This window comes from Cyprinodon tularosa, unplaced genomic scaffold (genome assembly GCF_016077235.1).
Source record: "Cyprinodon tularosa strain WSP-4 unplaced genomic scaffold, ASM1607723v1 ctg177, whole genome shotgun sequence".
Taxonomy (NCBI): domain Eukaryota; kingdom Metazoa; phylum Chordata; class Actinopteri; order Cyprinodontiformes; family Cyprinodontidae; genus Cyprinodon; species Cyprinodon tularosa.
In genome coordinates this window covers 372,778-399,879 of record NW_024038589.1, presented here as the reverse complement: position 1 = coordinate 399,879, position 27,102 = coordinate 372,778, and the positions used below count along the sequence as shown (strand labels likewise).

The 27,102-nt window shown below is 39.7% G+C and overlaps 1 protein-coding gene across 16 annotated transcripts in view; it reads right to left on the bottom strand.

The window, feature by feature from the left end:
• The window catches only part of nav3 (neuron navigator 3), a 379,763-nt gene that overhangs the window by 151,143 nt on the left and 201,518 nt on the right, over positions 1 to 27,102 (bottom strand). For all 16 annotated transcript variants that reach the window (XM_038281868.1, XM_038281866.1, XM_038281856.1 and 13 more), the window contains one exon: positions 386 to 503. In XM_038281868.1, the coding sequence (XP_038137796.1) occupies positions 386 to 503 (118 nt within the window). The remainder of the gene's footprint in view (positions 1 to 385; positions 504 to 27,102) is intronic.

The following is a 27,102-nucleotide window of genomic DNA, read 5'->3' as shown; positions in this document are numbered from 1 at the left end:
TACAAGATCTACGGGTTTCTGTGGCGCTGGGACAAACTCTGTCTGTATTTCATCTTTATTCCTTTATTTTTCAAAGTGTTTTTAACGGACTTCCAGACAAAAACTCCTGCCGCACAGTCCTGTCAGTGAGCGTCTTCCTCACCTGTCGAGCCGCGCGCGCCGATGCACACGCCCCTTTTTATTCAAAAATGTTTCCACACCAAAATAACCCAGCATGTTAATTTACATCATCATTTCTTAACCAGTGGAGTTTTGAAATAATTTTATCAAAGACATAACTGTTCTACCAGACAGTATATCATTGGTACACTTTAAAGTGCTTTATACAAAAGGTAAAAAATAACATAGTGGTTATGTTACATGTTTATTATCAACATTCGCCTACCTATGATCTGGATGATCTGAGCCAGCAAGACTCCATCGGTGACATCCTGGCTCAGGTCTTTGATGAGGCGTGGACACCCAGACTTGGCCAGGTAGTGATTGGCCCAGTCAGTGTAGATCTGCAACAACAAGACACAACATGACATCAGTATGGTAGGGATAATAAAACACTCAAAGGAAGTTCAGGACATAAGTTAGACCATAGAGGCCACTTTAATCATTTACAGCCAATCAGTAAATCCTAGTGTATAATTATTAGTAGAGGTGAAATGTAAGGAAATCAGAAGTGTACATACATCTACTATCCGCTTCAAGATTCTCTTAGGAATCAATCAATCAATCAAAATTGGGTTAAAATTATAAACACTAAACAAATTTAAATGTGTTTTGTTCTTATTTTTGTCTGATAAAACATTCAATTGTGCTCAATTATTGACTGTCTAGGTGATAATAAGTGTTGTCCCGTTTAGGCAAAGCCCGAAGCCCTTAGTATGATGTTAACACCTCCATGCCTGAGGGTTAAAACACTGTTCTTGAGCTTCAAAGCCTCAGCTTGCCTCCTCCAAACATTCTTTTTTTTACAATTTGGTGAAAAAAGCTCAATCTTTGTGTAATCAAACAGTAAAACCTGTTCTCTGCTCATCTGGTTTGTCAATGTGAGCAGCTGTAAGGTTTAATCTAACTCATTCGTGCTCATTTTGAAAAAAAAATTCTAACCAAATAAATTTCATCTGCAATGGATAGATTGTAGGCTCCAAATGCATGTTCCAGGAGGACGGTGATGCCAAAGCAAAGCTCAAAGCTGGTTTTAGAATGAATAAAGAGGTTATCATTAAGCATCTGAAACCGCTGCTCATGCTGATAAGGATAATCCAACCAGAATTATGTCAGAAGCTTGTTGATGGTGCCAAAAAAAATCTGTAACTCACAATAAACCAAATAATCCCAGGTGTACATGCTATCCCAAATAAATTTAAACATTTATTTAAATCAGCTTTTATTTTAAATAGCAGTTTCTTTTTTTGCATTGTATGTCCTCTTGCAAAGAAAACTGTTAAAATGCATCTCTAAATGTCCTCGCAGTGCAGATAAACTTCTAGAAAGAGCTTGATGTGAGCAAATATCCTTGAGTCATAAATTATTTTACTCCAACATAAAGCTACGACCTACAATAAAAGGAAATATCAACAGTTTTTTGGATTTAGTACTCAATCCTCCATTATCCTTACAGGTATCAATGCACCACATTTTATCCCGATCTGGGCACCAGCTGCATCCTGCTTTCTCTCTCTAACTCAGACGTTTTTAATGCTTCGCCAGGCAATGCTGTCCAAACAGGCATCCTGTACCTCCTTACAACTCAAACACAAATATTTGATCAAGCTTTGATTCTCCAGACGGCACAGAGAGCCGTGTCGTTTCTGATCCGTCTTGCAGGGGATGAGGAAATGATTCCTCTAAACACTCAGATGTTATATACATGTTGATAGGATAACCTGTCCAGACTGCAAATTTAGTTCAGACATGACTGAGCAAGCACAGCCTTTAAGACATTCGCATTTCATGGAAAAGATGTATAAAGCCCTAAATAAAGTCATTTTTCATAGCAGCGAAATAGAACTTAAAAGGAGAGACGAAGCCTTTAATTTGTTTAATTATTTGTAAGAGAAAAAATAATCCAAACTTAACCATTTCGATGAGATGTACTTAGGTTTAAGTTTATTTAATAAAGCTTTTTTTTTTCTTAATTCATAGGGGCTGTTAGAAAATTATAACTTTCTGTTTCCTTGGGGTTCCAATGATGTGAGGCAGATATTAAGTTCATTAAACCACCGACTATTAGACTGGATGAGGTCACTATTTGGCTACCAGCCATAGATAGATAGGGAGTTTAAAACAAAAACTTGAATATTATTCTCCAACTTTCATTGTCAGGAAACTGAACTAAAACTACAACTCCATGAAAACTATTAGAAACATTAGAGAATTCAGTCCTGTTAGACAAAGATAAACATGATCTGTGATCAATATGACCTGAGATGCTTTGGGTCTATTTTTCTCCCAAACACTCTTTGGGGGGAAACGTTTAACAGCTGTTGCATCATAAGGTTTCAGTCTATCTCAGTTGTTTTGCTGATTCATGGTTGTGTACTATGAGCACAGAGCTCCCAGCTTAGGTCTGCTTTTCTACTACTCAGATATATGAAAGATCCTGATGAAAAATAGGAGGCAGTAACAGGAAAACTGAATGAGACAAGATCTGCATGATCTGAGAATGAGTAAGAGATAACCACCTGTTTAATCTTCATTTACATTGTTTTTGACTGTAACTCCAACTATTGTGGTAAGTTGCATTTTTTGCATTTAATCAGGTGAGATAATATTAATAATAATACCAATAATAATAATAATAATGCTAAGGTTCAGGAAGTAGTGAAGCCCTACATAGAGCTCATTAGTGGGAGAAATGAATCTGCTTCTTTGGGATGAAGAGGCCGTCAGTTGATAGCATTAAACGTATATCATCCTTTACCTGCAGGCTCGACCGCTGCTTGTTATTGATCCATGTTAATCCAGAAAAGCCTAATTCTCATAGGTATGTAGATGTGAACAGAATGAGGATTTGTTGCACTTTATTGAAGATGTCGGGGACTTTGCCTCCACAGACAGCCTCAGGCATAGGCTAAACGTTGGATAAATGTTTGTATTTACTTTGCTGGTTTTGTTTTTAATCCTGTCAGTCTCCCCTTAGGGGGCGGCAGATCTCTTTAGGTCCCACAAAACTGGAAAGCCCTGGCAACCACCTTTGATCCCTCCACTCCCACCCCTCACCTTATTCCCCAATCCCAGAGACACAGTTCTAGTTTTCTATCAATAACAATATCGATTTACTAATTTTATTAGTTTTAGGATATATCAACAGTGTGGAGGGGCATTCCTGAATTTTAAATTTGATTTTTGTTGTTTTTATATAAATAATTATGTAAAAATAAATCAAAGTATTACTGTCCCAGTTTCCTAATTTCATCTTGTAGAGATGTATGTTTTTATGTATGAGCTGGAAATGTCCCCAGATTTGATTTCAGAGATCTGGTCACCATCTATTATAGCCACATTTACCCTGTCTTTCTTGCAAACATTAATAAACTGATTGGCAGATTGGAAGATGAATTAAACTTAAGTGAATTCCTCTGAGGCTTATTGATAGAAGAAAACTAAAAAGGAAACTGCAACTTTTGGATTATAAGTTGACTTTTGGTCCAATTGCACCAACCTTTATTCTACTATGCATGAGTCTCTTTAGTCGTAGTAGTTAATGCACATATTTCAATATATATTTCTTTAACATTTTCTCTTTTTACCTATATTTGATTGGGTGGCCAAAAAATATGTATTTTACAAGAAATCTGAGGATAAATGTCTTCTATGCCTCGTGAGAAATTAGACATTTTTGCAGCCACACCATCCCAAATGGTTGAGATTTTAAGAGAAAATACCACATAAAAACTAACCACTTCTCATGATGCAATAATCTTTTCCCCCTCATAAACCACACACGCTGTTCTCAATTGAAAACACCCCTATCCTGCTCTTTTTGTTTTCTTGGAGGCAGGAAGTTGACTTATTCCGAAATTCGCCCTCTTGCAGGGGTTTTAACCTGATGTGGTTTCTTTTAGGGAATTCCTTAATGATTAGAAGTAGTAAAGTGTAGGCGTGAAAAAGAAAGAATTAACAGGTGGGAGTCATGTTTTTATTCACAAGCCGGGAAATAAACTGGGAGATTTGTTTGAAGAATCATACAAACTAGGGATGCAGCGATCGTTAGGCCAGCTCTGAGCAGTTTCTGGAGAGTTAAATTCTAAGAAAATAAGCTTAAATGGAAAAGTGAGAGTAATCAAGTAACGCTTTACTTTTCTGTAACATATTGAAGTTTTAATGCTTTATGTTCAATATATCCTGTGCTGGATGAGTTGAAATAAAACATTAAACTCTATTTCCTACCCTCCTCCCTCTCACACAGTGTGACATCACCTCCACTTCTCAGGCAAATATTGAATGACTAAGAATGACATTGAATGCTCTATATCATTTTCTTACTATAATTAAAAATGATGTTAAATGGAACTATAACTACAGCCATTGGAAAAAGGACTCAATGAACTGCATGTCTAACATGTTAGGTTATAACTAACTTGCTGCGAACTTTAGTCAATAATACGGCTCCTGTTCACCTTTCCTTTGCAGCAGTGCCTTGTGAGAGCGAGAAGTTTGCGACAGCTCCCTCTGCAGTGCTGAGCAATGCCTTATAGCCTTATTGTCGTCTCACCCTGAAACAGCTTTTACTTCAAATATGCTGTTTCTCTTAAACTCTGATGGTTGGAAAGGTTCTGTTCTATCAAACCTTAAAGGATAGAAGGGCAAGATACCAGACAACAAACAATTCTTCTGCAACTTTTTCAGTTCTACAGTAGTTCTTATCATTTTCACCCACTTCTCCACAAGCAACAAAAGAAAAAAAAAAAGCTTAAGTTTAGCAGAAATCAAAAGAGGTAGAGATGCCTCCTTTTCCCAACCTTTGAAACAAGCACAAGCCTGCAGATCAAACCTGAGCTGAGACCTTTACAACCTGTCACCTCCTGCTGCCTGTCCCCTTCACTTTCCTTACTGAGGCACCCGCGTCATGCCCCCCTCCGACGGGCACTGAGAGTTGAGTGTGTCAGCCTCCCTCTGCACTCATTAACCTATCCTGTCAGGATCCAGATCGCTTTGGGAAGCAGAAGCTGGCACTGTGACTCAGGCGAAACATCAGCAGTTGCAGCACCTTTCAGAGATGCTGACTGGGAATACTAACATCGCGCACAAACATACTCACAAACACAATCTGTAAAGATATCACCAGCAGCTGGTCATACACAAGTAGAAATTCTGACTCTCCCTCTCCTTTGCCAGTCTCGCTCCTCTTCCATCCTTCTTTTCTTCCCTTCGGCAGCCAGAATCAATCAGCAGAAGTCCATTCCCTCTCTCTGCTGGTGTTATCCTCACTGATGCAGCATGTAGTACCTCTCCTCTTTGACTCTACCTGCTCTGCAGAACTGTCCCCTCAGTGCCAGGGATCCCAAACGCTGACAGACAGCCGGCTCTTTCCTCAGAGCAAATAAACTGCTTCCAACCGTTCTGATCACAATGCAGTGACTACAGCTACGCAGGTATTATTGGCAGAAGTCTGCAGTGGCACTGCTCGGCCTCTTGAGGGAGCCAGGTAAAAAGGGGAAGAGATGCTTGAGTAAGGGGAGAACAGGCAGAAAAGAGATGCAGGAGTCAATTCAGGCAGCTGTACTCACCAATGGGCTTCTGGTGAATGATTGCTAATGCATGGGCTCTTTAATCAGGGCACCCTTCCAATGCGGGCTGATACATTAGGAGTTTAACTCTGTTTAAAGAGTTGGAGCATTAATATGATGGCTGAGATGACATTTAGCTGTTTGATGCTGTTTGAATGAGAACAGCCAGGAGAGACGAGGCTTCAGTGGTTGAGCTGGCTTGAAAACGTTAACTTGGCAACAGGGCTGCTCCCATATGGGTACTAAATGTAATTAAAGACAACACAGAGCTGCATTAACCAAATGAGCGACGAGCCAGGAGAATCAATGGGACCACAACGTGATGGAGCTTTCCCTGCGGAGCTTTTACCTCTTTGCCTGCTACACGAAAGCAGAAGTACTGGAAGGATGGAAAAAGTGTGGAGCCGATGGCCATGTTTCTGTCTTATTGAGGCCGGCAGCAAACAGGAAGGCCACAAAGGTTAATTTGACTCATAGAGGTGTGTGGATGTGAGCATAAAAGCCAACATGGGTGCAAAGTTGTTAGAGAAGAACATTTCTATACATGTTTTAATTTGTTAAACTTTCTGTTTTTGCAACTTTACGGATTCAGAGATTTGAGTTCAGAAGAGACATCCCTCTTAACAGCGACACTAGTCAAACTGCTCCCTATACTTTGATTTTAGGTCCGCCCTAGAAGTGCATTTTCCAATGGCCACATCTAGACACCTTTGAAACCCTCAAACCCACTCTTGTAAGTTGTCAGCTGCTTGTATCCAGGATCTCTTCTCCCTTTCTGCCAATCCATGTCTATTGCATATGGTGTATTTTTTTTTTACAAAGCCACTTTTAAAGATATTTCATACACAATTACCCTTCATAAGCAGCTAAAATGAGCTTTTTCCACAGGTTGGTTAAAGATATCGTGAAAAGCCCGGGCAATTGGGAGAGCCCTGGAATGGACCTGCTTCTTCCCCATATCACGAGGTCAGCTGATGTAGCTCGGACATCTTTTCCGGATGCTAACTGGATGGCTCACTCCGACCCAGAAACATCCCACTGGGAGGAGACCCAGGGTAAGGACCCTGGACAGAGGCCTGCAGTGTCTTGGGATTCCCGTAGCAGAGCTGAAGGAGGTGTCTGGGGAGAGGGAAGTCTGGGAGTCTCTGATGAGACTGCTGCCCCTGCGATCCAGTCCCGGATAAAGCGGAAAATGTTGAGAACACGTCCAATTAGCAAGTGGAACCAACAGCCATGATTATCCACTTGCTAAAGCAAATCTGTTGGGCTAGCACCAGGACTCACTGGGATTCTCATTGCTATAATTGCAAATTGGACACAGAAAAAGACAAAGAAAGAAAAGTTTCACCTCCTTAAAAGACTTTATTATCAAAATGATATGACCAGGATCTTTTTATGGTTGCTTTTCCTCACTTGCCTCTTTTGTCTGCCGAACTAAAGCAAAAGTTCATGAAAGTAACACCATAAAATGACCATAAAATAACCCAGAACTTTTGGTATAGAGCTTGTGATGGGAGGCTGATAAACATTTCTGCTTCACTGATTTGGTTACTTTAACACTTCCAAATCGACATTGCTTGAAAAACAAGGTTTATGGTACGAAAGCTTAAACAAAAAAAAGTTAAAACAGAAATTTTCAAATTGAACAAAAGTCTTAGTTTTTGGCTACAGAATAGAAACCATTCATAGATGGCATCTTGTCTGTTAGATATCTATTAGTTCACCTGGAGACCGTAACTCAAAAACACTTTTTTTTACGAAAAAACACTTTTTTTGTTGCGATTTACCAACTGTATGAGGGAGTTCCAACTCCCTAATGGCAGCAGATTTGAAAACTACTTATGTTTAAATTCAGTGGTAAAATTTTCCAGAACTATAGGGAGGCAGGAACGGCACATATGGTGTTAGAAAGGAGGTTCTTTGTTGTTGTGCCAGCTGTCAGTCAAAGCTATGCTTGAGTGTTGTTAAAGGAGATCTGGGGCTGACGGAGCAGACCGCTTGTATTTTACAGACCGATAGAACAATCGAAAAAACTTTATAAATCAACAATTAAATGAAATAAATACTAAACTTTTCAGCCTGCAAAGAAGGTAAATGATTGGTTTGTACTGTAGAGATAAAATAAAAGATGCAGCTCCAGAAAATATGAAATGACTGAACCGAGACAGATGCAACATTTCCTTAGGCTTCACTGAATGTCAGCAAGCCTTTTCCATGAAAACTTGATTTGCCATGCATGTCTGTTTCGAGATCCAACTGCATTTTTAAGCAAAAGCTTCCACACAAACCACTTACACATTCATTCAGCCCCTCCTTGCCAGAATGTGTTCATCCATTATGTTTCCCTATGACCACAAGAGCAGCTGATGCTGAAGCGGAGACTAATTTTTCTTTTCTGTCAGGCTGTTGCTGACCAAATGACAATAACATACAGTTAAGAGATAACAGGAGGGAAGGACACGCTCCTAAAAGCTGATAGATTGATTTCTCATACCAGGATCTGCCAACATGCGCTGTCCAATCGGAAGAAAGCTTAAGAACAAAATCACATAATTGCTTCAGTGGGAGAGGTTTAAACACACAATCCATGTTGGATGAGAGCTTGTGCGTCACTCTGCACTGATCTGCTGCCGCACCGTGTGGACAGAGAGCGCAGAGGTTGAGAACACTTTAACAAAACAAAGAAAATGAACTGAAATGACAGGACGTAAACATGTCGCAGACAGATGAGTACAAACACAATTTAGGAACAGACAGTTGGAGGCAGATGGGAATACAGATGAAGAATTTGTCAATGGGTAAAAGTACAAACAGCAGCACCCTTTTCTCAAACAGGTCACTTTTAACCATTAAACTTATTAGTTTCTATCTACCCTGCCAGGAAGAACACTGTAGGAGGTCTCATTATTCTGTATTTTTGTCAGTTTGATTAAGAAATAAAATAATGGATGTTAAGAAAGTAGCTATGTTCCATTAACCATCAAAATTGCCAAATTGTAATTACGAGAAAAAATAGCGAAATGGAAACACTGCAATTTCGATAAAACTAAAGTTTTTTTGAAAAAAAAAGTCCTTAAAGGGGAACGTTGGTTTTTTTTTTACATTTGGCCCTTGATTTTACGTTATTACATCATGTTCTACTCACCTATATAAGTTTTGCGTCATTTGGAGCTGTTCTGAAGATATTTCGTTATTATTATTCCAGTTATATCCAAGTAATGTCTTCCTATGGCCAATGACCTGAAGGCACAAACATGATGTAATAACGTAAAATCAAGGGGCCAATGTAAAAAAAAAAACAGAGTTCCCCTTTAAGGCTTCAGTGGGGTGGTTTTTCGGTTGTATCGAAAATATTATATATTTTCCGCAAAACGGCAATGGAAATACATTTTACACATCACATGAGTCATGTGATCTGCAGCTGGGCCGTACTGCCTTGCAAAATGACGAAGAAGAATACAGGAAGTAGTTGGAAGATGACAACGCCCACTAGAGGCGTGGCTGAAATATGGATATATCACATGTGTTTACATTTGCTGCTGTCATGTTGTTTTCAAAGTTATCGTGTGAAAAAAGTAAGTTGTATTGTATTTGTTATTTCTACTGCAATTGCAAAATTTTGCATTATCAAGTAGAATATCGACCTAGTTTGCACACATTTGTGATAAAAGCGCAGTTACACACTTTAGTTTGACTATTGCCCTTTGACAGTCGGTTCATGGAACAATACTAGAGCTAGTAGCACAGTGGGTGTGGTTTTAAATTGCAGCATTTAAAAGGAAATATTCATCATTAAGTTAGACTTTGACAACGTTATTGTCATTTTGTAATCACAGAGTGTATACAAAAGCATACAAAGCTGTCAGATAATAAATAAGCAGCAGGTTAGCTGTGCAAAGGAACATTTCCATTTCGTAAAGTGCAGGAATGATCAAATATAAATGGTGTGGGAGAAAAACATGGTGCAAAATGCACTGATGTGGAAGTTCCGAGCAGTACAAAAACAAATTGGGCAAAAATACAGTAGAATAACATTTTTGAGTTGAGTTCTATTTGGAATGATGTTATGTGTGATGCGTTCTCCATTTGTGGCTTGATTTAGTATTTTTTTTATTCCAATAGTTAAGCTGTCTGATGGCAGCGGGGGAAAAGCTGTTACAGAACCTGCTGGTGGCCTCGTGATGACGAGACACGCAGCATTGGGATGAAAGTGTGTGATACCCTGAGAAGAATACGGTTTGGGGGGTTTCTGCAGGTTTTAATTGTGTTCTAATATCGTATATATTTGTTATAGGTTTGTCACTTGTAGCCTTTCATATATTTTAGTCCTATCTTGTTCATTTATTTGGTATTTGTGCATTACATTAGGTTTCCTATTTTATATTAACTCTCAGCAGTTTATTTATTAATGTTATTTTGTTGATTTTTTCAGTTGTCTGTTCACACTGTCACATTCTGTGAAGTTTTTTTTTTTAGTTCCAAGATATCTAATATAGTTCTAATTTAGTTCTTGATTATTTTATGTTTTCATGTTTCACATTAGTTATTCCTCTGTAGAGTCAATTCTGTGTTTCTCCCTTATTATTTTGTCCCCTGCCTTGACTTAAGTTAATTAGTAACCCCTTACCCTGTTAGCACTCATTATCCCCTATTATCTGCACCTGGTTTAGTTCCCTTTAAGCCTGCAGTCACCCAGCATTTGTAACAGTCTGTGTGAATCAGTTGTGTTTGGTCTGTGTGAATTCCTTGCTTTTGTTCCCTGCATTTATTCCCCGATGTCCTGCCTTGGACCCTGCTGCATTGCCTAGAAGTTATCTGCACATGGTTCACCAACCCACAATGTAATCTTGACAATATACAAACTAAGTTTGAATCATAATACATTTCTAAGTCCCCTTACTCTGCGTCTTGGTATTGATCTCTGTGTGATTTTAAGAGGATTTTTTTGCAACCAGTTTGGGCCAAACCTTCATCAACACACTGCCAACCTTACAGTTTTTTTTTATTATTTACAGTTTAGTATAGAGTTTATGGCTCAATCATGGATATTCTCCAGTTCCTGTAGCTTTAAATTTGGCCCAGATCATCACTTCTTCTCCACCACGCTTGACAACTGATGCGATCTAGTTGGTTTTTGAACAGCAAACTTCAACTAATCATCTCTAGTCGTATTAACATACATAAGCCATACTGTCACCGTTGGAGAGAAGAGGTTTTCTTCAGGGTAAACGTATTAAAATAAGCTATACTTGGTAATCATTTCATTAGTATACTTTAATGAAATGTGCTGGCAAATCCACTCCTGAGAAGATTGGCAGCTGCCTTAAACATCAACAAATAATAGTTTTTGCTGTTGATGATAGGTTTCAAATTCCTTAAAGACGTCATTGTACAGTTACCCTCCCCAGATTGATTGGCAGCAAAAAATGCTTTTCTGATGACATTTCTTATGTCTCTCCAGCCTGGCACTGAGTTTATGGACACCAAAACTTTCTCAGAAAATGCTTTTAAACGAATAATAAGCTACTTTAATCAGCAGCAGGAGATTTTGCCTAGATTTTCACTTTGGCTGTCAGTGGTCATAATCTTACGCCTGATCAGTGCTGATGTTTTATCCGCTTCCTCCCTTTGATTCAGTGCCCCTTCATCCTTATGCAAACAAGAGTCAAGGGCCTCAGCTTATCATCCCTGATCCAATTTGGCTCTGACCAGCTGAGAAGATAACATGCAGCTCCAGCCGGCTATTATAAGCAGGCAGCAGGTACTCCACAGACGTTGTGTTACCACAGAAAGGAAGCATGCAGAGAGGCCTTTGTTAATTACCTGTTTGGATACTAGATCGCGAGATGAGCAGCTTAGATCACTGGCCAACCTCACTCTGGTGTTTTACAGCTATAATTGAGGGGTTTGTGTCAAATGTTCCGATTTGGAGGCATCCAGAAGGCCCCAGCGAGCACTGGGAGGCTTCCGGCAAACACCTGAGACCTCTCTAAAGCCGCCCACTCAAAAGGTACACAAATAAATCAGAGTAAAACAAGCTGAATTGTCATTTTGTATCTCTGCTGCAGCGTGGCGTCTAGAATGAATGACTGGTTATGGATGCACAGAAGCCGATGACAGGCAGGGTATTATATCTGTCAAATGGTTTCCACCCCCGGAGGGTTTCTGCTCTGAACAGAATTGGACGACGGCTAACTCATCTGGGCATGATGTTCGCCTGCGTGACTCACCGCTGGTCCACAAAGATTAGTCACACTTCCTCAATACATCTGACTGGATTACTGTTCATTAAACCAAGATGAGTAAGATTAGGGGAGTAGGGTAGAAAACATTGAAAAGGATTTAATGAGATCTGACCAAGCAGAGTTTTGATCCACAGCGAATCTTGAAGGGTAATAAAAAGGGATTTCTCCCTGTTTTCAGATAGTGAAACGAGAGACTTGGTACCATGTTCTGCAGAAAGGTCATGATAGTAACTCTCCACCAACATGCGGTTCATCAAGGGCATTAAGCTCGTCCTGAACAAATCAGGGGGCTCATTTCAGTACAGAGCCCCATTTATGAGTTAATTTAGATGCAGCACACAACACGCATCTGTTTGGTTTGAGTCCTGACAGCCATCTGTTTGTTAAGAAACAAATGAATGTAGATTGCAGGATAAATGGCTTTATGATTTGGGGACAATCAGGCTGCCAGAACCCGGCCTCGCTTTTATTAACTAGCCTTCAGAGGATGAGGCCGAGATAGAGCCACTACGGCTGGACATTTAGCAAACCATCCTAAGCGCGAAACACATGAAGGTCTGCTGCATGAAAATATGAGCAAGCGACAACAGAGGTAATGCAGGATTGTTTAGTAGAAACTGTATTTTAACTGTGGCAGAAAGATCTGAAATAGAAGGAACTTTTGACTTATATTCTTACTTAAAGTAGTTTGGTGTTGTCTTTAAGCCTCTTTTACTATTCTTTACTAGGTTTGCACATCCAGAAAGGGACATCTGTGCCCACTCTTATCTGTAAAACTAGCTGAACCTCAATCAGATTGAAAGTTGAGCATCAACTTGCCAAAAATTCCTCTGTGGATTTAGGTCGAGACTTTGACTGGACCCTTCTTACCCTTGAATAACCTTTAATCTAAGGTCCCAGAGTTAAGCTTTGATATCATTTAATCAGAGCACCTTTTTGTTTCCAGTTATTATTACCACCTTGGTTGTTATTCCCACTAACGTTCAGCTTATCTCTGTGGATAGAAAGGTCCACTTGTTTTGGTCTGTCATCCTAAATATAAATGAGGTAATTTGGCTGTGAGGTAAGGAAAACAGGGAAAATAAGGTGCATTTATTTCTTTATGTGTTGCTATGGTTAAACAAAGCCTATTAAAGCTTCATCTCCCTAAAGTCACTTTCTCCATCTCGTCACACTTAGTTTGTTTTAAGGACTGTCCAGCAGAGGGCCCCAAAACACCAACTGACACCTTCCTCATCCAGCAGCAGAGTCCAAACATCCCCTCTCCTGTGGAGTTGCTGGATGCTGTGAAGAAGCTGAGGGTCGCACGACTGAACTTAATGAGTCACTCAAGAATCATCTGTGAATTATGGTTTGGAGTAAAAAAACAGAACTGCTGGCCACTTTAAAAGCCCACTGGCTTTGACTCTTTGGTTAGTAATGAGGCATATTTCCTAGGGTTCCCAAAAGCCAGAGGGTATAAACCTGATTCTCCAGCCTATCCTTAAAGGGAACATATCTGTTGGATCAAATGGGACATGTAAGGTGTGCAGGATTCCACATTATCTATGCTTGATGAGGCTGCCATATAAGATTAGATTTAATATCCATTAAGTCACAAGTCAAAGGAGGAAACGGTGAAGAGCAACAAAAACAGAACTAATTCAACATCTCTGTGTTCTCCTGGGGGCTGTGATTCAGTTTGTGAAACGTAATGAAAGCAGAGAGGCAACCATGGAATATAAATTCCCGTACAGGTTAGTCAATTCATTTTCAAATGTCTTAATCATGTGCTGCTGAGCAAAGGGATCAATGATTTCCTGGAGCTTCATTTTCTCTCGGATTAGTTACAACTGGTGTATGAGGGCTGACAGAAAAACACGCACAGAGGGTTTTTCATGCGAGTTCTACCCAACATGTGGCATTTATTTCAAGCAAGTTAGGAAAGAGAAAAAAAGCTTCTAATTAAGTTTGAGGGTAACACCACTGAGTTGGATTCATTCATGGGAATGATGTCTGTGTGAGGGGCAAACAACTCATGGTGCTCAGCAATAATTAAAAGAAGGGCATGATCGGCATCAGGAAGTACACTATATTGCCAAAAGTATTTGCTCACCCATCCAAATTATTGGAATCAGGTGTTCCAATCACTTCCATGGCCACAGGTGTATAAATTCAAGCACCTAGGCATGCAGACTGTTTTTACAAACATTTGTGAAAGAATGGGTCGCTCTCAGGAGCTCAGTGAATTCCAGCGTGGAACTGTGATAGGATGCCACCTGTGCAACAAATCCAGTCGTGAAATTTCCTCGCTCCTAAATATTCCACAGTCAACTGTCAGCTGTATTATAAGAAAATGGAAGTGTTTGGGAACGACAGCAACTCAGCCACGAAGTGGTAGGCCACGTAAACTGACGGAGCGGGGTCAGCGGATGCTGACGCGCATAGTGCGAAGAGGTCGCCAACTTTCTGCAGAGTCAATCACTACAGACCTCCAAACTTCATGTGGCCTTCAGATTAGCTCAAGAACAGTGCGCAGAGAGCTTCATGGAATGGGTTTCCATGGTCGAGCAGCTGCATCCAAGCCATACATCACCAAGTGCAATGCAAAGCGTCGGATGCGGTGGTGTAAAGCACGCCGCCACTGGACTCTAGAGCAGTGGAGACGCGTTCTCTGGAGTGACGAATCGCGCTTCTCCATCTGGCAATCTGATGGACGGGTCTGGGTTTGGCGGTTGCCAGGAGAACGGTACTTGTCTGACTGCATTGTGCCAAGTGTAAAGTTTGGTGGAGGGGGGATTATGGTGTGAGGTTGTTTTTCAGGAGCTGGGCTTGGCCCCTTAGTTCCAGTGAAAGGAACTCTGAATGCTTCAGCATACCAAGACATTTTGGACAATTCCATGCTCCCAACTTTGTGGGAACAGTTTGGAGCTGGCCCCTTCCTCTTCCAACATGACTGTGCACCAGTGCACAAAGCAAGGTCCATAAAGACATGGATGACAGAGTCTGGTGTGGATGAACTTGACTGGCCTGCACAGAGTCCTGACCTCAACCCGATAGAACACCTTTGGGATGAATTAGAGCGGAGACTGAGAGCCAGGCCTTCTCGTCCAACATCAGTGTGCGACCTCACAAATGCGCTTCTGGAAGAATGGTCAAAAATTCCCATAAACACACTCCTAAACCTTGTGGACAGCCTTCCCAGAAGAGTTGAAGCTGTTCTAGCTGCAAAGGGTGGACCGACGTCATATTGAACCCTATGGATTAGGAACGGGATGTCACTTAAGCTCATATGTGAGTCAAGGCAGGTGAGCAAATACTTTTGGCAATATAGTGTATTATTGATACTCCAGCAGCAATACGGCTGACATAATGCCCTGCACAGGATAGTGAGGGGAGCTAAAAAAGGTTATTGTAGCAACTTTACTGTACAGGATCTATATTCAAATAATATCCCATTAAATACTAAATGGTACCCCCAAACATCAATCAGACGGTTTTTAGGCCAAATTCATCAGTCTGTCATAGTGTTGAATTGCTTCAGAAATAATTGTTCGGACGGTCTGATTTTGTCCCACTTTATTCTGGTAATGGACATTGAAAAGACAAAAAATTAAAGCTTTTCACTTTTCAACCAAATGTAGTTTGGATGTAAATCATGTCGTCTTTTCAATGTCTTTTCTGTTCGGTGGGGTCATTTACCCTCAGACTGACTGGTTTAGTTGGCTGGTTTTCTTTTAGTCATAGCATGATGTACTAACTATATTGATGGATATTCTAGTATGTGTTACATCTAGTCAATATCAAGTCAGAAGTTTGCCAAAATGGCTAACGTGTGATGCTAATATGAGCTTTATTTTTTAATAGACTAACTAAACTATGCTCTGAGTGAATTGTGAACGTTCTGTGGATGCAGATTAAAACCATGAGGTTATGCTCTCTTTGCCGATGGCTTCTTTTTGTTAGCCTGTTAATTCTCTCCTACTCAAGCGTAGACCTGTTCCTTTTTGCTTGTGTCAATGTTTGTCACTTTGAGGTTGGAACCAACTGTGTGTGATTAGTTAATTTTCAGGACATCCAGCTATATGAGAACGTACCGTTTTTTTTTTTTTTTTGACGTTGCGGTGCCGCAGGGGTTGCTCAACCCCGGTTCGGGTCCCAGCCTGTCGACCCATGCTACATGTCTCCCTTCTCTCTCCAATCATATCGAGTCTGTCTACTGTAAAAAATAAAGGTCAATGATACCTAAAATGAACCCCCCAAAGGTCTTGTAATGTTGTTCTTCAAGTTCATTCCCCTATTAAACACAGAAGCTAAAGTAGCTTAGCTCATAGACAGTTCTAACTTTTAGATTAATCATAATTCTAAACTTATTATTGCTGTAAGAACAGATTCATGTCTGTGTTAAACAAAGTAATTTAATACTGACTTCACATAACTATTTATAACTACATTTAATCAATTAGTTTCAAGATGCTTCGCTAACTTTAGTTGCCGCATCCAGGAGGAAAACAGTACTGTCCCAAGAAGCGGGATTTTCTGGAAAGCAGCCAATCACTCAGTCCATAAAAGCTGACATGGGCTTGCATAAATTTTTTTACATTTCTGTAGAAGAGAATCTACAGGCACATATAAGAAGCATGAAATCATGTGTGCAATGTATTAGGAGCTTTATGGCATTAAATCTGTAAGCATAAAACATGAAAAATGGAAGTGGAGAGTATTTTAAATGTACATGTTTTCAATGAGTATTTGTGACACATGTGCACTCATGGCATAATCTGACTTTATATTTAAAGAACGTATTTTCTTGATTTATAAAAATTCCAATTTATACTGTCACCTACTTCAAACTTTTTACAGATTAAGATTTCTAAATTATGGTCCAGCATGATCTTTTAGATCCCATTGAGGTTACTATTAGTAATCTGAAACCATCCAAATGGAAATTAAAACTTAACTCAAGAGTTTCTAACCAGGTGTAACCAGAGAAAGTAATCAGTAGTGGGATGATTTAAGACAAACTAGAGAGATTGTGACTTCTGAGACAGAACGCAACCTTAATGTAAAAGCATCTGCGGGTCGGAAAAGAAAAACTATCTTGATCATTAATTGACTGAATGTTGTAATCGAGTCATTAATCTCAGAGCGGTCAGCATGGCTCCACTACTTCAAGCTGAACCTGGACAATCCATGTTCAGGAACATTAGTCATAAACCACGGAGCAGTACAGCAGCAGATCCAACCCGAAATGACTCATTAATGGAGTCATCAGAAGCATTATTCACATCATCATTTACTTTTTCCTGTATGGTACTGTCAATGAGAACGTTAGTAGTTTGAGTTCCATTAGCACATTCATCTGATTGGGTTTCAGGGTTAACAGATCCAAGCTGCTTCTAGTCCGGAGAGAAAATAAAGTCTCTTTTGAAAGTTCTGGTCTCTCCATGTATCAAATCATCCTGATAAGATACCGTAATCACCTCATTTCTACAATTTTAGGATTTCTTACAATGAATGGTGCTCTTCTAATGCAATAACTAATCATCCTCTCCTTAAAAAGCCTGATGATAAAGAACCAAAGCATTTTGTACAATCTCTAGGGTCACAGCGAAAGGACACAGGATAAATAATGGGTGTCGTCAGCTTAGCAGGTTGCATCTACCAGCTCTGAAATTTACTGGAAGGGAAGAGTTGATGTGTAAAACATCTGGGGCCAGCGCTCTGTGACCGTGCCCTGAATCACAGGTTACTGCTGCTGAGTCACGGAGGAGTTCTCAGCCATCGCTGCAGGAATGGTCTTCGTCTTTCAGAGATAAAGAGATTTTATTGCTGCTCAGTGTTTCACCATTGACCTTTGTTTTGTTTCCTTTTAGAGAATGCTTTGACATGAAGAGACTTTAAATGGACAATAATAAGCTTTTCTTAACTATTAGGCCTAAACTATTGGATTGAAAAGTATAAAAGCACCTTATGTTTGTAATGAAAGAATTTTTTCCCCCCCAATAAAACTGAATATATGTTTTTTTTAACCCATGGTTAAGCTTTTTTTCCTAAACCCCCTCCCTTTCTTTATCCAGCTGCTTCATCCAGGGTCTGTGCCTGTCAGGATTTCCTTCTTTTAATTTTTCTCAAAGAAACAACCTCTGCCAAGTGGGAAATAGCCCTTTTCTTGACAGACACATGGAGACTGGACAAAGCCAGAGAACACACTTCCACCCGCGCTGAACTTAGGATTTCCTATCCGGTTTTGCTGACAGGTTTTATCCATTAATAGCTGGTGGCATGAAGCAATAGGAGGGGTTCCCTCCTTTGTGGCTTTAAGACGCAGTTTTCTTCTTTCCCTATCATCTCAATAGCTAGGAGGGAAAAGGGCTAGGATAAAGAGGAGTTTGAATGTGTCTTTAAGACCAAAACAGGAATATCAGGAAAATAATGATCTTTAAATGGAAAATATTTAAATCAATGTTTGTTTATTTTAGTTGTGCTTCACGAAAATGGATGATTTGAACTAGTACTCAGACGTAAGGATTTACGCCAAAGAAATTTGGTCGGTGCTTTTAAGCTTTTACCTGAGCTTTCTCTAATGTGTATTTAGAAATGCTTGATGGAAACAGCAAAATTGGAAGAAAATAAAACTTCCCTCAAATCTGCAAAAAGGTTTTTAAGCTCGCCTGACGTTTTTCTTTTACGAAAAAGGGGTTAATGCGCAAAACGGTAGATAGAAACACTTTTTTTTTCAGTTTTATTCTTATGTAGCAAACTTTTGCCTCACATGACTGATCAGCTGTTTCTGTAGTCGGCGTCTTCCCGGATGTTTCTATAGTGCGCGTAAACATGGCCGAAATCATCATCACCGTAACTAGCTGATCGTTATTGTTAGAACAACTTGCCTGAGAGCAATGCATGCATTAAAACCTTCCTCCACTAACGATATATAGTCATCGGTATGCACTACATGAAGCCTTAACTTCCTCTTTATTACAGCCATGCGTGACAACATAATGTCGACAAAGACGTATGGCATTACGCTTTGCGTTGCTTGGATAAGCCAAAATGGAAACCTCTTAAATTCGCAATTCCTTTTATTCCATTTTTAAAAGGTCGCTTAAAATTCCAGTTTAAGTTGGATGAAAATAGGGATTGTGTTGGCAGTAACAGTGTGTCATAAAAGCAGAGGTAGAGAAGTAATCTACTTTTCTCCTTTCAGCAACGCTGTTGCATTCGTCTGCGCATTACTTTAACACAGTCTATTAAAGTCCTTTTTATAAAAACGTACACTCTGCGACAATGTGGGCGGAAAGTTCTTTTGCCAATATATACATGACCTTTTGATCGCTAGTGATGGATTACAAATTTAGGGAGGCGCTGGAATTTTGCTCAGTTTTTTTGAAGACATTTCGACATCCATCCAGCAGTCTTTGTCAATTCTGTCTGCTCACGCAAAAGTAATCTGTAGCACTGGAGCACTGATTTTAAGCAGAGCAGAGATCCATCCTTCAAAGATGCACTAATTTCCCCCCTGAGTTGTGTGTATTTTTTGTGTATGGGTTATGGGTTTAGCCAATACATAACAAAATACTTTGTTTTAAGCCTGTTTTATGGTAACCATTATCTAGATGTCTGAGATTTTACAAAGGTATAGTGAGGAATTATTATACTGCCATCTTGCGGTTGGAATTATAGCCAGTTATGAGAAATTTGTCTATTTTGGATCTTTTGTAAGTACTGTATATTGCTCAAAGGTCTCCTTAATTTAGCCTCTGCAAGAGATGGAATAGAAAATGAATCGTTTTTATGTGATTGCCAGTAGCTTTTGTAATGGCTACCATTTTCTGTTTGTGGCAGCCGTCAGCCGATCACAATTTAGGATTCTTTGACTATAATACAAGCTAGCTGTGATGACTAATAGCTTTATTAAATTTCACCACATTTAAAAGCAAAGTTAACCAAACCTCAGTGGGAACAGGATTTGAGACGCAAGAGAATATGCTTCTAAAAGTTAACTTAGAGGACATAAACCTGTAGGATCTAAAGGAACATGTTCTATATTTTGACTGAGCATTAGCAGCAACTTGATGCAGCTCATCATGTCAGGACATTTCGCGCTCACCAGTCAAAGTGAAGCAGAGACAAGCCCGGCCGCTCTGTTCCCATGCAACTTTAAGCGCATGCAGCTAAGCGTGTGAGACTGGGTTTTGTACCCTGGAAGAAAAAGGGCTGTCTCAACACAGACTTGTCAAGATCAGTGAAGGGACAGAGGCGTGTTTGATCTCCCCACTTTCACAGCCCTCTCCTGTCGGGAGGGGAATTTTTTTTTAGACTTTGCGTTCAAAGTGTGGCGAAGGAGCCCTTTTTAAAGATTACATCTCGCTTGAAAACTTTAGAGGCTTCATCAGAGCATATCTGAAAGCTGCTTTTAATGTGAGTGTTAACAGCACCCGTCCCCTTTGCTGCTGCTCCGTTTAAGTTAGACGCCTATCAGCGTCTCTTTTCATTCAAGATTTTCAAACGGGGAGAAAAAGAGATCTGCAGACCTAGAGGCAAGAGACCGTGTGATCAAATTACACTAACCCAGCGCCTGACAACTTTATTAATGTCCTAGTCTTAATAGATTTAGAATGACACCAGTTTCAGTTCACCAACAGGGTCAAAGGTAGAGACAACAAACCGCTAAAGTCAACGAGAGTGACGGACAGCTCTGCAATTGACCCTTCTCTCCTTTTAAAGCAGGGAAGGACGATAGGTGCTCAAAGGAAGGGGAAAAGAAGGGAAAACGGGTCAGAAAAAGCCGACGGGGGAAACTTTTCTGCTTTTTCAGGATGGAGATTGATGTGGGGAGATGTGTCTGGGACGAGACAGCGAGCGTTTTTCCAGTCTGTTTGCCCTGCGTCTAGACCTGGAGTCACTGGGACCGGCCTAATAAAATGGCTGGGTCATAGTGAGTTGAAAATCACTGATGGGAGGATGGAGAGTGGATCAGCACAGGACAATGAAATCGAGCAAGAGCCATTTTGGAAACTAATGCGTCCTCTTTCTATTTCATGACTATATATTTGAGCAGAATATGTTAACAGTATTTGGAACAGAAACAAAGGATTTTCTTCAAGGTAAAGGTTGGACCAGCTCGGTCATAAGGTGATATAGAAATCTTAATTAGAGCCTTAAACAAAAGTGCGACCCGGTTCTATAAAAAAACATTTCTTAAATAGCCTCCATTAAACACAAAAACTCTCAGGCTGTACAGAAAAGGTGCACTACTTTCCTGAATCCTTTCCAATGGACTAACATAAATCAAACATCGAACAGGAATCTCATGATCAAAGTATATGATTGGATTGTGTTAATGTGTATTCTGACACTGATTAATGTATGTGAAACTTTGACTAAATTTTAATAATTAGATCAAAAGCTGCTGTTTTTTTTGCCCCGACGAAGAGGGTTATCACATGGCCTCAGGTCCTGTAAGGAGACTAGGCAGTTTTAAATCCCATGTGGGTAAAAAAAAGGAATTTTGTAGAGCAAAACTTTTCTGCTTGAGGAAATATACCTGCTTTCAGTGGTTAAACCTAAAAAAAAAGAGGTAATTAAAAGGGTTTGGGTAAGCAAACAAATGTAATGCAGAAGGAAATGAGCAGCACATCCCTGAGGCGGCATCTCTTTATTCAGCTGGAAAGAAATGCTAAAGCACTAAGAACCTGAAATGTTCAGAAAATATCTATCATTTCAGGCGCTGAGGAGAACACAGGTGCTGACATGTGTAGAGGTTCTACCTCTTAAACAAAGATCATTTAAGGATTTATTTCAAATCCAGAAGAGTGATATAAGCATTTTAAAATTATGCAAATTAAGAGTTTTAATCCTTTGCTGACACAGCTCTTACTCAAAAACACCATGTTCCAACCTAAAGTCAGCTTTTTCGAGATATTTAAAAACGTTTCAGTAATAGTCAACAAGATCACGGTAAATTATACATTAAGTATAACAGAGAGCCTTTTACTTTCTGTTAAAACAGTTTTCAGTTAGTTATAATTAAAACCACCACTGAGCCTCTTCAGTCTATCCCTGCTCTGCAAATAATTGATTCAAGGGTTTATTCAGCTCTTTCCTTAGATGTTTTTAGATCATTTTTGCTCTCAGACACCAGAGAGATATAAGAATCTCTGCATCTCCTGTTCTCACTGCGTCTTGTTTTATTAATGTGTCTGTCTGATCTTGTATCCGACACAGAGGGATGCTGGCTGACTGTAACTTTTAAACTCTTTGCAGAACCCCTATTGCATTGACCAGTGTTCTCATTTTACATCTGTCTTTAGAGCTTTGGAGGAGTAATTGACCATATAATCTTTTGATGTGCTTCGGTGTTGCGCAACCTTCCAACATGCTGGTTGACGCATTCTTTCAAAGCCCTCTGAGGCACCGGTTCATTCCCAGAAACGATCCACCTCTAGTTTGTTTGACAAATGGCCTGGAGCAAAGGTTAACCCCTAAAAACTGCATGCTTGGGCAGTTCAAGGGAGCTTTCTTTGACAGGTTTTCTGTCAAACCTCTAACCCAGACCTTCACAGTGTCAGAATGATGGTCAGGAAGTTTAATCCTTAGAAAACTGACAGCTGCCTCTCTTGTCTGCATTGAAGCACTAAAACATTTGAAATGCTTTAGTCTTTGGATATGTGCCCATTAGAAGGATTAAGGATGATTTCTCATCTCCTTCATGGTAAGAAGAGTTGAAAATATTTTATTTTAGCCTTTCTGTTGTGAGCTGTTTTGCTCTTTTACCAATTTACTAAAATGTCAGTTTGATGTAACCTATTTTGTCAGTTTGGCAGGTATAAGCTGACCTCCCGTGGAACAAGATAGTTGTTGTACTGTAAAAAATTGAGTAAAAATGAACGAAACGACAAAAAACAATTTCTTTTTATGCCTATTTAAATGCTCATATGCTTGGTCAACAAACGCCACAATCAAATGTTATTTCTTCAGTCTGATTCTGCCATTAAAACTACTGTCAGTGCTTGTCATCTCTTTTCATGGGTGACAATTATTGATCGCGGCCTACATGCAATTGTTTCTTTTGTTTTGCTAAAAGGAAATGGTGGGGTAAAATATTTCCTGGAGATTAATTTGCAGAATGCTTTGATTGATCCTTCTGTCGTTAAGTTTGTTTGAGCAAGTCTCAGGCCAAATAATCCATTTGCTGCCTTTTGCACTCTGTCAGTGTTTGCATGGGTGTTGCAGTTATTTATGACTGCATTGGAGAGGCCATTTATTTATCCAACAAGACAAAAACACTTCTTTTAAACAAAGTAAAAGATTTTCATAATAGAGTCTTGGTTCCTTCTACTTATGTTAGTGTCTGTAAATCTGCACCTTTACTTCCAAAGCGATGGCACTTTTAGTTGATTGACAGTTAATGTGTACATGGAGACTCAGAGGTCATTGGGGTCAACTATTCAGGAGTGGAAGAAACCAAATGTAACACACTTCACTGACAGCTAATGTCACTGGACAGGTTATCAATCCCCCACACTCCAAGTAGAAAATTTATACGATAGTTAACCAAACAACCATGTCTTGACGAAGCTAGAATACTGAGGGGAACCCTCACACCCATAGGGAGAACATGCTAACTAGAAGGAGCACCTGAATGTCAACAGTGCAAACAACTGCAGTATCCATGCAGCTTTAATTCATTCAGATTAAGCAATGACAGATGTAATATTAACAATGGTTGAAGACTGTTTGGCCTTTTGACAGAGAAACAAAACTTCAAAAAGCAATTTGACTATATATGTTTTGCCCATTTTTTCCCCTGATTTAGTTTTTACAATGAAAATGTTCCTTTAAAGGATATTTTAGTTAGTAGGAAATCTTTTTTGTAACATTAAAATAATTCACTCTAGAAGTAGAGTACAAAAGCCTGCCTATTGGGTTTATGGCATAAGTTAGGTAGTGAGTGCTAAAGTGGAGTGGTGGCCCAGTGGTTAGGGCATAGGGCTTGGAATCTGGAGGTTGTGAGTCTGAAACCCACTCCAACAGACTGCCACTCTGGGTCCCTGACCAAAAGACCCTTAACCCCACACTGCTCCCCAGGTACAGCACAATGGCGGCCCACTGCTCCCTAAGAAGGAGAGTGAATTTCGTTTGCGCTGTACTTGTGACAGTGTAATAACAATTAAAAACGCTGGAAAAAATAAAGGCTTTTAAAGCCAAAATCATGAGTTTTTTCTTTTTTTTTTCATTGCTTTAGCAATAAATAGTTGGCAGTCATCCAAGGATGATTTTTTTTCTTCTTAGCAGACTACATTTTAGCCATTGTAGACAGAGAGCTGAGTATCATCAGCGTAAGTGTTAGTATTTATCATCCTAATTTCAATTCCTATGGGAGACTCCATTCATAGCCTAACCCCATCCAATTACATGGGTTGGGGTCTGGCGTTTGTCTCAGTGAGCAGACACCTGGACAATGGGGGCCTGAGGGTAAAACCAATCTTAACACTTCTAGTGTGAATCCGATCTTACTTCAATCTGAACTGCCATTCTGGAAATTACAAAAGAACCACTTTCTCACACCATATTGCATGTGCTGTCTTTGTCCCCAAGACAGATTTTGGAGAAAACTCTGTCAGGTTTAATATAATTCACTTCATAATCTATCTGTATAATCCCCCAGTGCCCTGCCCTACCCCCCACCGCATCCCTCCCTGGAAAACCCTCGAGATATTAGGGTGAGCTGAGGTTGCCGGTGATGGGGGCAATTCCCCCAGTGGCAGCAAAATATCACTTTCTCCCTGTGGGGGAGAGAGGAATTACTGACACATAACACAAAAACCAAGTGGCTAGCGGTCTAATGTTTCAGCGGGCCTGCTCATTGAAAACCCTCTATTTGAGAGGATCATATCGTTTACAAAGCTTTCTTCAGGATAGCAGTTTTTATTGGTGAAAGTGACTCACTGTTTTTTTTCTATTATTTGGTCTCATTGCAAGGAAAGTTGTCTCAGTGTCATACAGCCTCAAAGCCTTGTGGAACATTGTGGGTTGTAGTGATAATTAGGGGGTTTGTCCACCCTTTTTAGAAGAAGAGGAAAAATCCATGCACTTTCATTTAAGCAGGTTTTCATCTCCATTATGTGCCCATTGGAGCAAGTTCTTTTTATATACCGTTGCCAAGAATATTTTAGTTAAAAGAGCAGCTTTTATGGATGATGGATGGCACTGAAAGGCAGATGGAGACAAGGAACAGGGGGAAATAGTTCTTTTTAAAAAACTTAGTCTCTTTATAAGTAATGAAGAAAGCTTTGGATCCAGTTGTAATGCTTCTTTTGTTTTGTCAGACTGGTTGCAGTAAACACCATTATGTGTTTATATAAGATTCTGATATCTTTGACTGTTTTTACCAAAGAAATGATTCAATTAGGGGCTCTGCTCCTAAACTTCCTGAAGCCTCTTCCACTGAATTATAAGTGACAGGACACACACATTATGGCTGTTAGGGTTAAGTGCCTTAGAAGCTCTGTTATGCTTTCATAAGATGTTCCTCTCTAGCTACACTTTTCAAGAAAACCATTACAGTAACATCTGAGGTTAGTTATAGAAAACTTTTCTGTATGTAATGCAGCTTGTACAAGTTTTTAGTTAGAATTTGTATCTGCTTGAACATTCCTTCACTTAAATGGCCGAAATTTTAATTAGGTTTATTTCAAACTTTAATTTCACTTTATTAGAAATAAGATGTTGAATAAGTCCCTCTGAAAAATATATTTTTTTGCTAATGTCAATAAATACCTTAACACACCGAAATCCGATTTTGCTCCCAATCCGACAGAAAATCCTGTCGTACAAGGACGTGTTCTAGTGTTCTAGTTTAAGATATAAGGTCATGGCGTTCAGCGCTTACTGAAAGGCAATGGGGATGAACATGCCCGACATCATTGTAAGGCGGATTGCGTGGCTCAGACTGAGATAGACTTCCGGTCTATTTTAGTCAGACTACGCCGCAATTTAGTAGCAATTTAATAGGTCTGACAGGAAGAGAGACACGGTTATAAAGTAAAACGCATCCGCTTTGGGGTAAAATACTAAATAAAATCTGTAATCTCATAGGGACAAAGTCAAATTTAGAGTCGCAAATCGTGTATATAGTAGGCGGGGTACACTTGTGCAAAAACAATCAATAAAACATTTAAAAATACCTTACTGATAATAAGAGTTCAGGAGGACAAAAAACTGATCTTTGAGGAAAAAAAAACAATGAGGGGCAGATGGCCCAGGTAAGCACAGCTTATCTCTCTCCCTGCTTTATGGAAAAAGGAAAAACAAAACTTCAACAAATTTCACAGATCCCTGTTCTTCAGCCAACATATAAACCGTCCCAAGCCTTTATTGCTGCATTTTCCTTTCATTTAAATCCAATTCCCATTCTATTCCTAATATACTCTCAATGATACCACCTCCACCATGTTGCATTGAGATGTTTAGGACAATGTGTGGTTTTAGTAATACTTTCCACAAAAACAACCCCTACACATCATCCTGAACACACAACCCCCTTGGTAAAAGATGGATCTGACAGAGAAGCTGGACAGAACTGGTGGGACGATAGATTGAGTTAAATTATGGACTGAATTTGCACCTCCAGCTCAATGAGTGGCTCAAAACACAAATCCAGAATTGAAACAGAAAGATTAATTTACATTCTCATGCTAGAATGGTCCAGTCAAAGTCCAGAGGTAAACCAATATAGCCTAGATACAAACCTTTATGTTCATAGATGCATATATAGGATGTCTTAGAGACACTAAATATTTGTACAATATGACACAAAGTGACTTTAATCACCAGAAGAGAAGAAAATATCAACTAATCATTCTTCAGAGTCTAATCACTGAATTGTTCCTCCTTCTTACATTGATGTAGGAACAACCTTGCTCTGCGTGACCCCATTATAACAAGTGTTGGGTGATATCTACGCCTTTTATCAGGGCTGCCGTTTAATCTCGGCCACTAAAACAAACTGAAGAGGCCGAGTCTTGTGGGAAAGAAGCTTCTCGTTTTTCGAAATCTGAACTGCTCGCTGATATACAGGGCCAGCAGTTTGACTCCCTTCAGATCCCCGGGCTCCATACTGAAAAGCATTTTGGAATATAGCCTGT